The sequence below is a fragment of the Belonocnema kinseyi genome, chromosome 3 (assembly GCF_010883055.1).
Source record: "Belonocnema kinseyi isolate 2016_QV_RU_SX_M_011 chromosome 3, B_treatae_v1, whole genome shotgun sequence".
NCBI classification, from domain to species: Eukaryota; Metazoa; Arthropoda; class Insecta; order Hymenoptera; family Cynipidae; genus Belonocnema; species Belonocnema kinseyi.
In genome coordinates this window covers 153,807,061-153,821,768 of record NC_046659.1, presented here as the reverse complement: position 1 = coordinate 153,821,768, position 14,708 = coordinate 153,807,061, and the positions used below count along the sequence as shown (strand labels likewise).

Below are 14,708 nucleotides of genomic sequence, written 5' to 3'. Positions count from 1 at the left end.
TATCATTTTAGTTCGAAAGGTCATCACTTTGGTTGAAAATTTCACTCTTTTGTTAAAAATTAATTTTCTTTTTGTAGGAAATTAATCTTCTCTGCTGAAAATTTATCTGCTTGATTTAAAATTGAACTATTTTATTTGAAGATTTATCAATTTAAATGGAAAGTTATATTTTTGTTATAAATGTATAAATTTGTATAAATTTATATTGTATAAATATAATATAAGTATAAATTTTAACTATTCCAGTTAAAGATTTATCATTTTAGTTGAAAATTCGTTTCATTTTTGTAGGCAATTAATTTTTTTAACTGAAAACTTGATAATTCCATTTTTATTATGAAATGTATCTCCTTGGCTGAAAATGTATCTTCTTTTTTGAAAATTTAATTACATTATAAAAAAAATTGGTTAATTAATTTTTTTAACTGATAATTTAACTATTTCATTTTTGGTAGAAAATTTACCTACTTGGTTGAACATTCATATTTTTAATTGAAAATTCATCTTTTTGGTTAATAATTCAACTATTCCAGTTAAAGATTCATAATTTTAGTTGAAAATTCCTCTTTTTAGTATTAAATTTAACTATTCCAGTTAAAGATTTATCATTTTAGTTGAAAATTCTTTTTATTTTTGTAGGAAATTTATCGCCTTGGCTGAAAATCTATCTTTTTGTTTGAAAATTTAATTCCTTTCTAAAAAAAATTGGTTAATAATTAATTTTTTTAACTGAAAACTTAACTATTCAATTTTTTGTAGGAAATTTATCTGCTTAGTTGAAAATGTATATTTTTGGTTAGAAGCGTTTCAAATTAAATTTAATATAATATAGTTTTTTCATTAATTTTACCTATAAGAATATATTTTCTTGAAAAATCTCATTTTCCCTGTTTTCAGATCATTTTATTTAAGGATTTGAACAGACGCCCTGAATACGTTTTAAAAATCGGTTAAAATCCCTTGGAATCTTTTAAATCTTTTTAAATCCCCTAAAATAATTTTAAATTTCGTCAAATATTCGAAATATCATGAAATATCCAGATATCCTTAAACAATTCATTCACATACTTCGATATCGCTTGAAATCCTTTGAAATCCAGTGAATTATTTTTTAATCTCTTGAAGTACTTTAAATCCCTAAAAAAAACTTTGCAAATCCTTGAAATCGCTTGGAATCTTCAAAATCCCATAAAAATCCCTTGTAATCCTTTAAAATCCATAGAAATCCCTTAAAACATTTAAAAATCTTTGAAATTCCGTGAAATATTTCAAAATCTTAAGAGATCCCTGAAATCTTTCAAATCCATGGCAATCTTTTTCTTCAATATTTTTCTTTTCAATATTAAGTAAAAAATATTTATTTTAATGGACGTTCCTAAAGTAAAATTTAGTTTCCTATTTTTGCTAAAGAGCAATCTTTTTATTTTGATCGGATATTATAAATTAGTCGGTATTTAGTTGAGAAAGTAATTATTTCAGATTACTCACTTGCACGTAACTGCTGCATCGTCCTGTGCAAGCGAAACTGGGAATCGGTTTCGGGACACATCCAGGGTACTGAAGAACGTGAATAACCCGGGTGACTTGGCATTCGTCGACACCAACGAGAGCTTTTACGTTTCCATACAAGCAGAGGATTATCAGCCCTGTGAGTCCTGTTTGGTGAGTGTTAATAAATTTAAATTAAACCTTTCTTTTTAATACAATTTTCGTTACACGTTTGAAAATAAAGCAAGGTGGCTTTATGCTTTTTTATTTACCGAATTTGTAGTGTATGTCTCGATCCCGAAGCATTTTACTAAGTGATCAGTATCCTACTGAGGTGCCAATACAATTCTCTTGTACTTTTATACCTCGAGACCAACCCCATAGTATCCCTTCTCTACTTAATCAGGAATAGGGGGTGAGAAAGATTTTCTAATGAATTTTTCTTTGCGCAATTGATCAAATGTTAATAATCATTTATTCGATCTTCTTATTTCAGAACAGAATTTAATTTTTAATTTGAGATGAGATAATTTGCAAAAATCGTAATATATCGAAGTTTATCCTCCACAGAAATAAATGGAATAAATATTTTCTTTATTTAAAATAAATTCTACAGAAATATCAATGAATAAATATTAAGTTTCTGCCCAAAGAGATGAATTTTTAACGAAAGAGTTCAATTTTCAATCTACAAATTGGAACTTTTTAAAAAAAATGTAAACTTTTATGCCCAAAAAGATGAATTCTTAACAAAAAATGTAATTTTAAGCCATGAAAACTGTATTTTCAACCATATGGTGATTGAGTGCTAAAAAAAAACAAGGAATATTAATTTCAGATCAAACATTTATATTTTCAACCAAATAGTTGAACTTGTACGCAAAAGACAAGAATATTAAACAAAATTTTTTTTTGGAAAACAGTTTAATTTTTAATCGAAAAGGGTGACTTTTTCCAAACAGACAAATGTTCAAGAAAAGAGTTAAGTTTTCGAACAAAAAATATGACTTTTTGACCAAATAGTTTAATTTTGAACTAAATAATTAAAGTTTTAACCTACAAAGATGTATTTTCAGTTGAAAAGTTACATTCTCAACCGAAAAACTTTGTTCATTTAAGAGAAAAAAAATGTCAACCAAATTGTTGAATTTTTAATCGAAAAAGGCGAATTCTCTATTAGACCGTTAATTTTCTAACCAAAAAGTTGAATTTTTATCTGAAAACGATGAATTTCTAACAAAATAATTACGATTTCACTCAAAGAAATTAGTTTTCAATTAATAAATAGAATTTTTAACAAAGTAGTTCAACTGTCTATCATGTAGTTGAATTTTTAATTAAGAAGATTCATTTTTTTCCAAAAAAATATGAAGTTTCAACCAAAAAGATGAATTCTCTATGAAAAATTACATATTTTAATTTTCAACACAAGATGATCAATTTTTTTTACCAAAAATGGAATAGTAAAATATTCAGTCACAGCGATAAATTCTCAACTAAAAATGAACAATTTTTAACAAAAAATAGGATAGGTAAATTTTCAGTTGAAAAAAAAAATTAATTTAGAGCCACAACAAAAAGAAACGAATTTTCAACAGAAAAGTTAAATTTTCTATCAAAGAGGTGAATTATCAACTAAAATGATGAATCTTAAACAAAAAAATTGATTGTTGGCAAAGGAGTTCAACAAGATTGTTCAATTTTTAAGTCAAAAAGACGAATTCTCTGCGAAACAATTCAATTTTCATTCGAAAAGTTCATTTTTACTATCAAGTGACATTTTCTACCATAATAATAGTATTTTTAGCCAAAAAAACCAATTTCCAACAAAAAAAGTCGAATTTTGAAGAAAAAAAGACTATTTTTTTACCAAACATTTAAAGTTTCAACCCAAAAATATTAATTTTCAACAAAAAAGTTCATCTTTATCCAAGTTGTTGAATTTTCATCTAAAAATAATCAGTTTCTGAAAAAATAGTTACGATTTCAATTAAAGAAATGAATTTTTAACAAAGTAGTTCAACTTCGAAATAAGTAGTTAAATTTCCAATTAAGATTAATTTTCTACAAAAAAAGACGAATTTTTAACCAAATAGTTGAATTTTGAAATAAAAACGATGATTTTTCAACCAAAAATAGAATTTTTAAATATTTAGTAAAAAGAAATTTATTTTTAACAAAAAAACAACAACTAATATTAAACAAAATACTTGCAGTTTCAACCAAAAAGATGAATTCTTAAAAAAATTCAGTACTTGAATTTTCAACGAAAAACAATCAATTTTAAACAAAAAATGGTGTAGTACAGTTCTCAGATACAAAAATTAATTTGCAACTAAAAATTATCAACTTTAAACCATACATTTACTTTCAACCAAAAAAGATTTTTCAGGCAAGTGAGAAAAAACATGTCATCCAAATTTTTCAATCGTTAAGTCAAAAAGGTGAATTCTCTACAAAATAATTAAATTTTTATTCAAAACGTTCATTTTTACTAAATATTGGAATTTTCTACTAAAAAAAAAAAACAAACAATTTTTGAACAAAAATGTTCAATTTTTAAGTCAAACAGGTGAATTTTCTACAACATAATTAAATTTTCATTCAAAACGCCCCCACTCCCCCGAAAATTTCAAACAAAAAATTGAATTTTGAAGCCAAAAACAAACTTTCTATAAAATAGGTGATTTTTCAACCCAGAAATATTAATTTTCAACCAAAAAGTTTAATCTTTAAAAAACGATCAATTTTGAACCAAAAATGGAATTGTGAAATATTTATTAAAAATAAGTTAATTTTCAACCAAAAAAGATTAATTTTTAATAGAAAATTTAATATTTAATTTTTCAGCTAAAAATAATTAATTTTCAACCAAAAATGCGATTGTTCAATTTTTAATTAGGAAAATTCATTTCTGCCCATAAAGTAAAAAAGGAATTTTCAACAAAATTGTTAAATCTTCAACTAAATAAGACAAATTCTCAAAGAAAAATATTCAACAAAAAAGACGAATTTTCCTCAAAATAGTTCAATCTTCAACGAATAAAATTAACTTTTATCAAAGTCTTTTAACTTTCAACAATATAATTAAATTTGCAACTAAATATTCGAATTTGTAACCAAAAGGGATGAATTCTGAACTGAATGACTGAGTTATCTAATTTTAAGCTAATTTAAATTTAATTTCCAATGTTGAATTTTCAACTAAAAAAGATGAATTTTCAAGCTTCAAGGTGAAACTTAAAAAAAATGTCATCCAATTTGTTAAATTTTCAAGCCAAAGACGAATTTTTTGTAAAATATTTGCATTATCTACCCGAAAATATGAATTTCAACCAAAAAGATTAGTTTCATACCAATAAAGACGAATTTTTAACTAAAAGATAAACTTTCAACAAAAAATGGAAAAGTTACATTGTCAGTTAAAAAAAACTAAATAAAAAATAACGAATTTTCAATTAAAAAAGTCCAATTTTCAGTCTAAGAGATGAATCTTCAAACAGAAAAATTAATTTTTAACAAAGTGATTCAACTTTTTCCAGAGTAGATAGTGAATTTTCAATTTAAAAAAAAAAATCAATTTTCAGCCAAAAATGGAATAGTTACATTTTCAACTTGAAAAATGATTTTTTTAACAAACAAAAAAAAGTTTTTAACCAAGTAGTTGAACTTCTAACCAACAAAATGAATGTTGACCAAAATAATCAATCTTCAACTGAAATAGTTAAACTGTCAATAAAAAAAAATACAGCCAAAAAGATGAATTTTTAATTAAAACGATAATTTTTTCATAACGAATAAAATTATTTTTTAATAAATTGGTTCAACCTTCACCCAAATAATAGAATTTTCTACCGAAAAAGATGACTTTCAGAACATTATTCCATATCGCAAACTTAATTTTATAAAATTTTTAACATAGAATCTTTTATAAATGAAATAAAATAATTTCAAATTCAAATTAAAAAGTTTCAAATTTATTATCCTTGACAGTTAAAGTTGCTCTTATAGAAATTCCCTGACTTTTGTAAGATTTTTTTTCAAAATCCGTGACTACCCCAGTGTGGAATAATTCAGTTAAATCTATTTTTCCTTTAAAGAAATAAAAATTCCAGGACCATGAGCAAAATTCAAAAAATTTTCCAGGTTTTTCCAGGTAAAAAAAACTCAAGGACTTTTCCCTGTTTACAATTAAAAAAATTAACTTTCAGTAGAACAAATTTTACATCTTATATATTTGAGTAGAATATATTTTTTTAATATCTTCCACTAGAATATTTTATTATGGAAGAGTAAGCAATAATAGTTTTATGTACAATGTTTTGAGAATATTTTTAGAGCAAAATAATAATTATTTAATCATGTGTATGAGATATTCTGTGCAGAAAATATTTTTCGCAAAAGAATATTTTGTGTGTCATATATTCGGTTTACAACATATTTGTTTAGAACCAGCGTTTTCCCATATTTTTTCTGGTTTCAAGGAAAATAATTTCAATATTTTAGTTGACTTTGAAATTTTAAGAACATTCTATTTCACTTTTTTTCGATTGATAAGAAAGCTGATTTTTGCTTTTACTTTTTAAATAAGTGTAAGCCAGGGAATGGTAATACGTGTATTTTTTTGTGGAATATAAATTATTGTAGAAGAATATTTATAATTTGTTTAGCCAATATAATTTAAGCGAGAGGTGATTTAATATTCTATGATAAATGGATTTCCTGGAAAGCTATATAGCATTAAAACCACTTTTATCACCCCTTGTACTTTGGGAAACCCCACGGAGCAACATGCTTCAAACAATCATTTAATGCTTTAATGCTGTTCACATCTAGTATGTCGATTGACTAACTACTTATTTTTTTATTTTGGTTACTGCTTCTTAATTATTTAAAAAAAAAATATGCAAAAACAACGATCTCTTTAACATTATTTTTAGTTTAAAGAGTACTTTTTCGAGAAATCTAAATTATTTATTTTTATTTTTGATACTAAATATTAATTTTGTACCCAATCTACACATCGGATTTTAAAATATTTTGTAACTAATTATGATAAAATCATAATGATGATAATTTCATGATAGACTGGAAGGCTTTTTTTAAGTGGTAAAAAATAAAAGTCTGAGTAAATGTTGTGACATAGTCTTATAAATTTTGAATTTAAAAATAAAACTAATAACCTAAAGTATATTTTATGCATACGGATAAATATGTATTTTCCTATAAACAATTTTTTCTTTCTTAAAAAGCAAACAGAATGATAAAAGTCAAAATATTACAAAACCCTTTCTATCTTAATATTTTTGTCTTAGAAGAATCTAAAATAATTCGGAAACTATTGTAGTAATAAATAAAAGAGAGGACAAGTAAAGTAACATAGAATCAGTATTTATAAAATATTTTATTGCACATAATAATAAAAAGCAATCACTATTAAACAATACATGACATATTCATTTCAGATACATTTTTATTGATTACAGAACTAAATAAGCAACAGCAACTTCCATTTATTTATTATCACAGTAAAGTGCTGTTTCATATTTTTTCTAGGTTTCTCAAACATTTTACGATATTGATCTAGAATCGTGATACATAAATCTTTCGTAAAATTTTAGAATCACTCAGGAAAAATTCAATTAAATTCTCCTCTTCTCCGCTCTGAGTTTACCATAATTTTGTCACATTTATGATTCTTTTATCTTGAAAAGCCTCCACATTTGGTACATTTGCATTCGGCTGGCTCCCTCAATTTTATTTCCATAGTTCCGAGGACTTCACCTTCGAGTCTCACTCCATCCGCATCATAACAGTGATCTAGAAGTACTAATCTTTCCTTTAGGTAACTCTCCCTACAGCAGTAGCATTCCTGAAAAAAAAAAAATATTATTACAAATAAGGTTTCAAGCCTTTTAACTCGTTTTTTTTGGGGGACTTTTAGATTATATTTACCTTCAAAAATCCTGTGCTTGTTTTCACACTTGGCTGTACTTGAGAATTGCAAGATCCTTCACATTTCGTAACCATAATATCGCTACTGCAAGTTCTTATCAAGCCTCCTGTCTCATCTTTCTCATCTGAAAACGAAATAATTATTTCATTTTTCCATTCTTCGGCACGAATTGAAAAATAAACTCTGGATTAGAATGAAAATTGTTTTTAAATATTATGCTAATTATAAACAGTATGTTGAGATTAAACTTGATGAATACCTTTTGCAATATGAATTTCGGACTGGAGTGTCTCACAATTTTCTTCGGCTTCCATCTGAGCAAGCCCCTCACTTTTCAGAATTGAAGATATCGCCAAGATGTACATAGTGACTTTAAACATGATAAGACTTTTGATTTTGGTTTGTCAGATGGAAACAAATCTGGGCGATATTTGCAAAAAAAAATTTATGGTAGAGTATTTTGATGAAAGCTGTCCAGAGGAGTGAAGAAAGAAAACTGGAATCGGAAGCTTTTATAAACTGCTTTTCCCACCTAGACCTCTGGGTGTGTCGACGAACTCCTGCTATGACCTAATAGCATTCCTTATCTGGATTCACTTCCCTCTACTTTTGTAGGTGGAAGATTTCATTTTCCTGACATAGCACTTTATTTTCACAATATTTTGCATTAACAGGCTAATGGGCTTTTTATGTCGTGTTGTGTGTGCGATGTAAAAAATATGTTCTATTAACGCATCTCGAAGATATTTTCGATAAATTATTAAAACATTGAAGTTTCTCTTATTTAAAATTTCCAGCTTAATTTTAAGGATTCAAGATTAAGATTCTTTTTCGAAAAATGATCATGTTTATTATTATATTTACATTATCGTGCAGCATCATATTTTCGGTAAAATATTTTAAGGAAACATTAAAATACATGAAAGAAATCCACTTTTTAATAGTCCTTGGATTCAAATTTCAAAAGAAATTATCACGATTCGTAATTATATTAAAATTAAATTAATCAATAATGATAGTCGTTTTTGTTGTTGTTGTTTTTCTCGCCCCATTTTGATATGTTAATGATCACTTCTCGTACTTCCCGGACAACTTTCCCGCAAATCGTCTGCATTGTCATAAGCAACACCGCACCAAATACAATACATGTATTTTCCTCTTAAATATTTCGTGAGGATTTCCAACTTTTCACTATCTTTGAGCTGCTCATCATCATCATCATCATCATCATCATCATCATCGTCGTCCTCGTCATCATCCTCTTCACTGCTTTCACTCTCCTCGAATTCCTTTCCTTCTTTCTCTTTCGGAAACCAAAACCAGATTTCATGCGCTTCCACATTGTTTCTGATATCTAATTGTTCGCAAATTTTCTGACTTTTTCGCAAATCCATTCCGGCGACCTGCTCTGCCTTTTTCTGGGCGAGCCGATTACGAAAATCGGCTGTATCCAACTTTTCGAGTTTTGCTAGAGGATTTTCATTGCGCGATTTGACTTTAATCTTCTTTTCTTTCCCGAGACCGTGTCTGTTATTTTTCAAATCAACGTTAATCGGCTCAGAAATTCCCGATTCTTTTTTCCCGATTCCTTTGCCCGGTTTGTATCCCATCCGAATGAGCATTTCAAAACCTGGAAAGTAAAGTAAAGACGGTTACAGGGTTTTAAAGTCCTTTTCCTATTTTCGAAAAAATTACACTTTTTTTGAGTAACATAATTATCTATTATAATTTCAATTTTTTTAATTTTACTAATTTTCAACTTAAGTTTTTTAGGATTGAAATCAAACGTTTAGAAACTAAATATTAATAAAGTACGATGGATATCAAAATAAGTTGTAGAATTTAAATAATTTTCAAAAAATTACAAAAAAATTTGTTGTCAACAGTTCGGCAAATTTAAAGCGAAATTCTTACTAGATTTTTAATATTTCCTCTTTAAATATACATTGTATTTCATATTTAATTAATGTAAAGATTGATCAAAATTTAAACTAACCAGTTTTTCTTGAATAAAGAAAATTCAAAGTTTTAAATTAAACAATTTTGATTTTACAATCTTAGAACATTTCTAAGCATTTTAAATTAAATTTTTTTTCACTTATCAATTGTTCATTTAAAATTTTCAAATATGAACAATTTTTAATTAAATATTTTTAAAATATAGCTATTTAAAATATAACAATATTCATGGAACAGTTAAGATCTCCATATATGTAAAAATATTGGCATCCATGGAAATAATAAAATTACGAAAAATACTTTTTTCAAACATCTCTTATTAATTAGGATAAATCACTTCTTAAATTATTTAACTCCTTTCAAAAATTTTACGAAATCTTAATATTAAAAAATTCGCTACTATGGATTTTTAAATAGTTTATATTTTAAATATTGGAATAAGAAAATAAAAATTTCAAATTATTTCTGCATATTTTAACGATTTTCAATGACTTGAGGGATTTTAAAGTGTTTTAACTAATTTCTAGAGAAGTTTAGGATTTTGAAGATTTTAAGTTATTTTAAAAGATTCCAAAGCATTTCAAAAATTTTTAGATCTTTTCGCGAGCACACATTTTACTTAAACGAGGTTTTTAAGATTTTGAGTTATAGTATATTTTTAGTTATTTTATTTAACAAATTTGATTTTTTTCCTAACTTTTATTTTGTTTCGTTGAAATGTAATTTTTTTTACTGAAAACTTAATTATTTTATTTTAATTTGAGAATTTATCTGTTTTAAATGAAAATTCATTTACTTTGTTGAAAATTCGTAATTTTTGTTGTTGCTGAAAGTTTATTTTTCCATCTGAAAATTTAAATATTCTATTTTTAGTTGAATTTTTAGTATTAATATTACTCTATTTTAGTTAAAAATTCATGCATTTTGTTTAAAATCGGTCTTTTCCCAAAAGAAAATAATATTTTGGATTGAATATTAAAATATTTGGTTAAGAATTAATTCTTTTGTTTAAAGATTCATGATTCAAGTTGAAAAATAATTTCTTTAACTGAAAATTGAACTATTTAATTTTTTGTGAAATATTGAACTATTTTGAGAGGAATGTAAACTTCTTGATAGAAAATTAAATTTTTTGTTTGTTTGAAAATTAATTTTTTTAACTCAAAATGTAACTATTCGTTTTTTTGTTGTTGGAATTTTATTTTTCCAACTGAAATTTTTAATATTCTGTTTTTATTTGACAATTGTCTTTTTTAGTTAAAAATTCATGCATTTTATTTAAAATTGGTGTTTTCCTGAAAAAAAAATATTTTGGGCTGAATATTAAAATATTTGGTTAAAAATTCAATTTTTAGATAAATGGAATCTTCTTGATTGAAAATTGACGTTGAAAATGTATTTTATTTGTTTCAAAATTAACTTTTTAAAGAAAACTGAACTATTTTTTGTTGTTGTTGAAAATTTAACTATTTTCTTCCAAATCCGTTTTTTGTTTGAAAATTTATTTTTACTAAATGAAAGTTTGAAAAATCAACAATTTGGTTAAAAAATCTTTTTTTTTTGATTATTCATTATTCATTTATTCTGTTGAAAAATGGTGTTTTTGGATTGAAGACTACTTTTTTAAAAATAAAATTCGTTCGTTAATTTGAAAATTCTATATTTAGAATTGAATTATTAATTAAGGCTTTTTTAAAAGAGGACAAATTCTTGATTACGAGAACTATTTAAAACATAAAAATTGTTTATTCAAATCAAAAGATCATCTAACATTATTTAAAAACGATACGATTTGTTGTAAAAAAATAGTTTCTTTTCTAAATTTAAAAATAAATGGTTAATCTTTTCCCTATTCTCTTTTTTAATTTGTTTGAAACTAGTTTTGATTGGTTAGTTTTATTATTTTTACCTTTATTTTCACTAGTAATTGCAGACGAGAGTCCTTCTTCTCGTTTTTCTTCTTCTATCACTCGAGTTGGTTTCCTTTCTTTCAATTTTGCTTCTATTTCCGCTTTCTTTTTTAAAAGTTCCATTTCCCTTTTGTCTTCAGGACGATAAATTAAGCTCGGAGCCGTGTATTTTTGCGACTCCTCCAGGAATTTGTCGGACATGTAGTCTTCTTCGTCTGACATGATTTGTCTAAAAAAAATGTGATTTATTATATATTTTTATATTTATTAAAATTAATTTGTGTTAAACATTTGAAAAACTCTGTTAAAAAATCATAATTTTTTAATTAAAAATTCGTTTTTTTTTTTAAAATTCAAATATTTTGCCGAAAATTAACTTTTTTTAAATTGAAAATTCATATTTTTTGGTTGAAAAGTCAACCGTTTTGTAGAGAATTCAACTTTTTTTCTATCTTCACTGAAAAATCTTTCTTGATTGAAAATTAACCCGTTTTAGTTGAGACAGTTGAGATTCGAACAATTTTTCTGCAAATTTGTCTTTTTTGTAGATTTAAATTCGAATCTTTTTTTCTCATAAAATGGTTAAAAGTCGAAATAATTTAGTTAAAAAATAATTTTTTGACTGAATGTACATAATTTTGTTTGAAAATTCATCTCTTTGACTGAAAATGAATGTTTTTAACTGAAAGCTAAACTATTTCATTTTTTGTTAAAAATTTATATCTTTCATTTGAAAATTCAACTATTTGATTTAAAATTCATGTTTTGTTGCATATTCCTATTTTTGGTACAAAACTAATCATCTTGCCTGAAAATCCATCTTTTTCGTTAAAAATTTAATTATTTTGTTCTAAATTCAACAATTTTGTTAAAAAATCATCCTTTTCAGTTAAAAAATACAACTTTTATGTTGAAAATTCAGCTGTAATGTAATAGGTGTAATGGATTTCAATTTAAAATTCTACAATTTTAAACTATTTAAATTTGTAACGACAAAATGTGGAACGTTTAAATTTTAAATAAAAAATGGTACTTTGTTACAATGAAATTATTCTAATTTCAACCTTTTCTATCATACAATTATATAGCAATAAAGTATTTTAATTGCAAATTGTACAATTTTGAAAAATCTAGATAAAAAACGACAAAATCTTGAAGATTTAAATGGTACAATTTTTTTTTTCAATTTTGAATTATATAAATAGAAACAAAATAATTTGTAATTTTTTTAACATGATATTATTTTAATGTAAACCTTTTGTTTTTTACAAATACATATTTTGCTATAAAAGATTTTGATTTAAAATTGTATAATTTTAAAAGATAAAAATTTTTGATTCTAAATCCAAATACCATTTTTGATCGTTTAAATTAAAACCATATAGTTTTCATTTCCGTTACCATGAATTTATTCAATTTTTTACAGTTTTTATTGTATAGATATTTAGCAATAAAGGATTTAAATTGAAAATTTTACAATTTTGAAAAATTTGCATTTGTAACGACAAAATGTTGAAGTGTTAAATTCTAAATCCAATTTTTTTCAATTGTAGTTAATTTCAGTAACCATTCATTTAATTTGGATAATTTAAAAATTAGTTTTATAAACAGAATTTATTTATACGATAAATGGTAATAAAGCAGTTTGGCGATAGCACCAATCTTTAATTTCGTTTGTTTGCACATATTTTAGGTTATGTTTCGAAATTGATTAACGTCTATATCGTCTCTATTGTATAATTTTATCAAATAAATTTCTTGAAATGTCTAAATTACTGTTTAACGAACAGAATTAGTATTTTCTACCACATATAAAGGATATAGAGTGTTTTTTGTATGAAGATTTGAGTAAAAATCTTATTTGGAGCAGAACAGGAATTAGTATTTGAAGAAAAGGTGTAACAGTTAAAAGTACTTACGTTTTGGAAGCCAATTACTGAATATCAGCCTTTTTCGCCCCTTTCTCAATTATATTTCAATTTGCCACACGTATTTTTATGCTGAAATAATAGTGTGAATACTGCGCTTTTAATTTTCACTTTGAGGTTATGTTCCGAGGAGACTAATCTGACGCGAACACGACCGCGAACTGCATCCCAAAACATCTAAGAACTGTCGAAAAAACATTTGCCCTCTCTTTAACGGGACAGGTGACTACAAATATGAATAGAATATTGATCCTGGCTGAACTTTAAAGTTTGAACGGTAAATGCATTCCTCTCTGAATAAAATATTTTCTTTTCTTTGCAAAACTTCATTTTTTCTAACAAAAAAATTTATTATTTAATTTTTTTTTCGAAATTGGGCTTGAGAAAAAAATCGAGACAAAGGAGAGCCATTTCGGAACAGACTTGATTTTTTTACCTACATTTTTTTCTTTAAATTTGTATTTAACTTGACTCATAAAATTGAAAATTTTACAAAAGTTACTGACAAACGAGTTTTCTTTCGTTATTTATATGTAAATAATTAAATTATAAACGTTACAACTTGAATGAAGTAGAGTATTGATTTGTTGAATGGACGACGTGGCAATGAACAATAATAAAAGATTTTTTCTTGATATACATGATGATTAAGAATGACGTAAGAGAAAGTGATACGTGCTTGAAAACTTTGGTTCTATACTGATTATCTTATATTCCTTATAGTATTTATACTTTGAAATGCAATTTTAGGGTGGTCGCTGGACCGGAAAACCGGGGAATGACCGGGAATTTAACAAATTTTTAGAGAACAAAATCATTTAAGAATGCGTGATTCAAAAATCTATTTTAAAAAATTTTCATTTTAAATTTTAATTTTAAGTGTATGATTTTCATTTAAAGAATTTTAAAGTCCAATTTTAAAGAATTGAACACTTACAAATTAGAAGCGTTTGAAATCAAAGAGTTTGGATAAAAAAAAAGTTTAATTGATCAAATGTGAATATAAATTAATTAATGATTCTTTAAAGTGATCTGCACTTTAAGATTTAAAAAGTGAATAATAATTGTTTTAACAAGACGATTCGAAGTTATTTCACAATTTAGAACTTCCAGATTCTAACGTTAAAAATTAAACTGGTTATAAACTATTTTCAATTTTAAAATAACTTCAAAATAATATATTCGTAATGAAAAGCTTTTATTAAATTTCAAATATTATTTTACTCTAAAATATTAAAATTTTAAACCATTTAATTTGAAGTTTTTCAATTAAGAAAAATAACAATTACTTTATATTTAGAAATATTTGACTGTTGATTTAAAATCAGTAATTATAAATCTAATATCAATTTGTAGTTAAATTGTTTAATTTTGATGTATAAATAACCATTGAACACCTATTATTATTAGAAAAAAAAATCACAAAGTTTAAAAGATATTTCGACGTAGGCAAATATCCCACGGCCT

The 14,708-nt window shown here is 25.0% G+C and overlaps 3 protein-coding genes across 4 annotated transcripts in view; 1 reads left to right on the top strand and 2 right to left on the bottom strand.

The window, feature by feature from the left end:
* The window catches only part of LOC117169239 (partner of bursicon-like), a 14,927-nt gene extending 6,775 nt beyond the window's left edge, over nt 1–8,152 (bottom strand). The window contains exons 1-4 of the mRNA XM_033355509.1: nt 7,704–8,152; nt 7,444–7,568; nt 7,204–7,360; nt 1,489–1,610 (exon numbers count right to left, since the gene is read on the bottom strand). Coding sequence (XP_033211400.1) covers nt 1,489–1,610; nt 7,204–7,360; nt 7,444–7,568; nt 7,704–7,824 — 525 coding nt within the window. The 5' untranslated portion in view covers nt 7,825–8,152. The remainder of the gene's footprint in view (nt 1–1,488; nt 1,611–7,203; nt 7,361–7,443; nt 7,569–7,703) is intronic.
* The window catches only part of LOC117169237 (zinc finger CCCH domain-containing protein 10-like), a 64,362-nt gene that overhangs the window by 2,435 nt on the left and 47,219 nt on the right, over nt 1–14,708 (top strand). For both annotated transcript variants that reach the window (XM_033355507.1, XM_033355505.1), the window contains exon 2: nt 1,480–1,662. The gene's annotated coding sequence lies outside the window, so the exon portion shown is untranslated. The remainder of the gene's footprint in view (nt 1–1,479; nt 1,663–14,708) is intronic.
* On the bottom strand, nt 8,269–13,695 carry LOC117169238 (G patch domain-containing protein 11). Its single transcript, XM_033355508.1, has 3 exons — nt 13,233–13,695; nt 11,313–11,542; nt 8,269–9,074 (listed from the first exon to the last, which is right to left on the bottom strand). The coding sequence occupies exons 2-3, from the start codon at nt 11,533–11,535 to the stop codon at nt 8,506–8,508; spliced, it is 792 nt and encodes a 263-aa protein (XP_033211399.1). The 5' UTR covers nt 11,536–11,542; nt 13,233–13,695; the 3' UTR covers nt 8,269–8,505.

What these genes read in the sequence shown, in the direction of transcription:
- LOC117169238 (XM_033355508.1), bottom strand. Translation starts at nt 11,535, where the DNA reads ATGTCAGACGAAGAAGACTACATGTCCGACAAATTCCTGGAGGAGTCG. An exon ending in AATTACTAGTGAAAATAAAG is followed by an intron (nt 9,075 to 11,312) that starts GTAAAAATAATA and finishes TTTACTTTCCAG; the next exon opens with GTTTTGAAATGCTCATTCGG.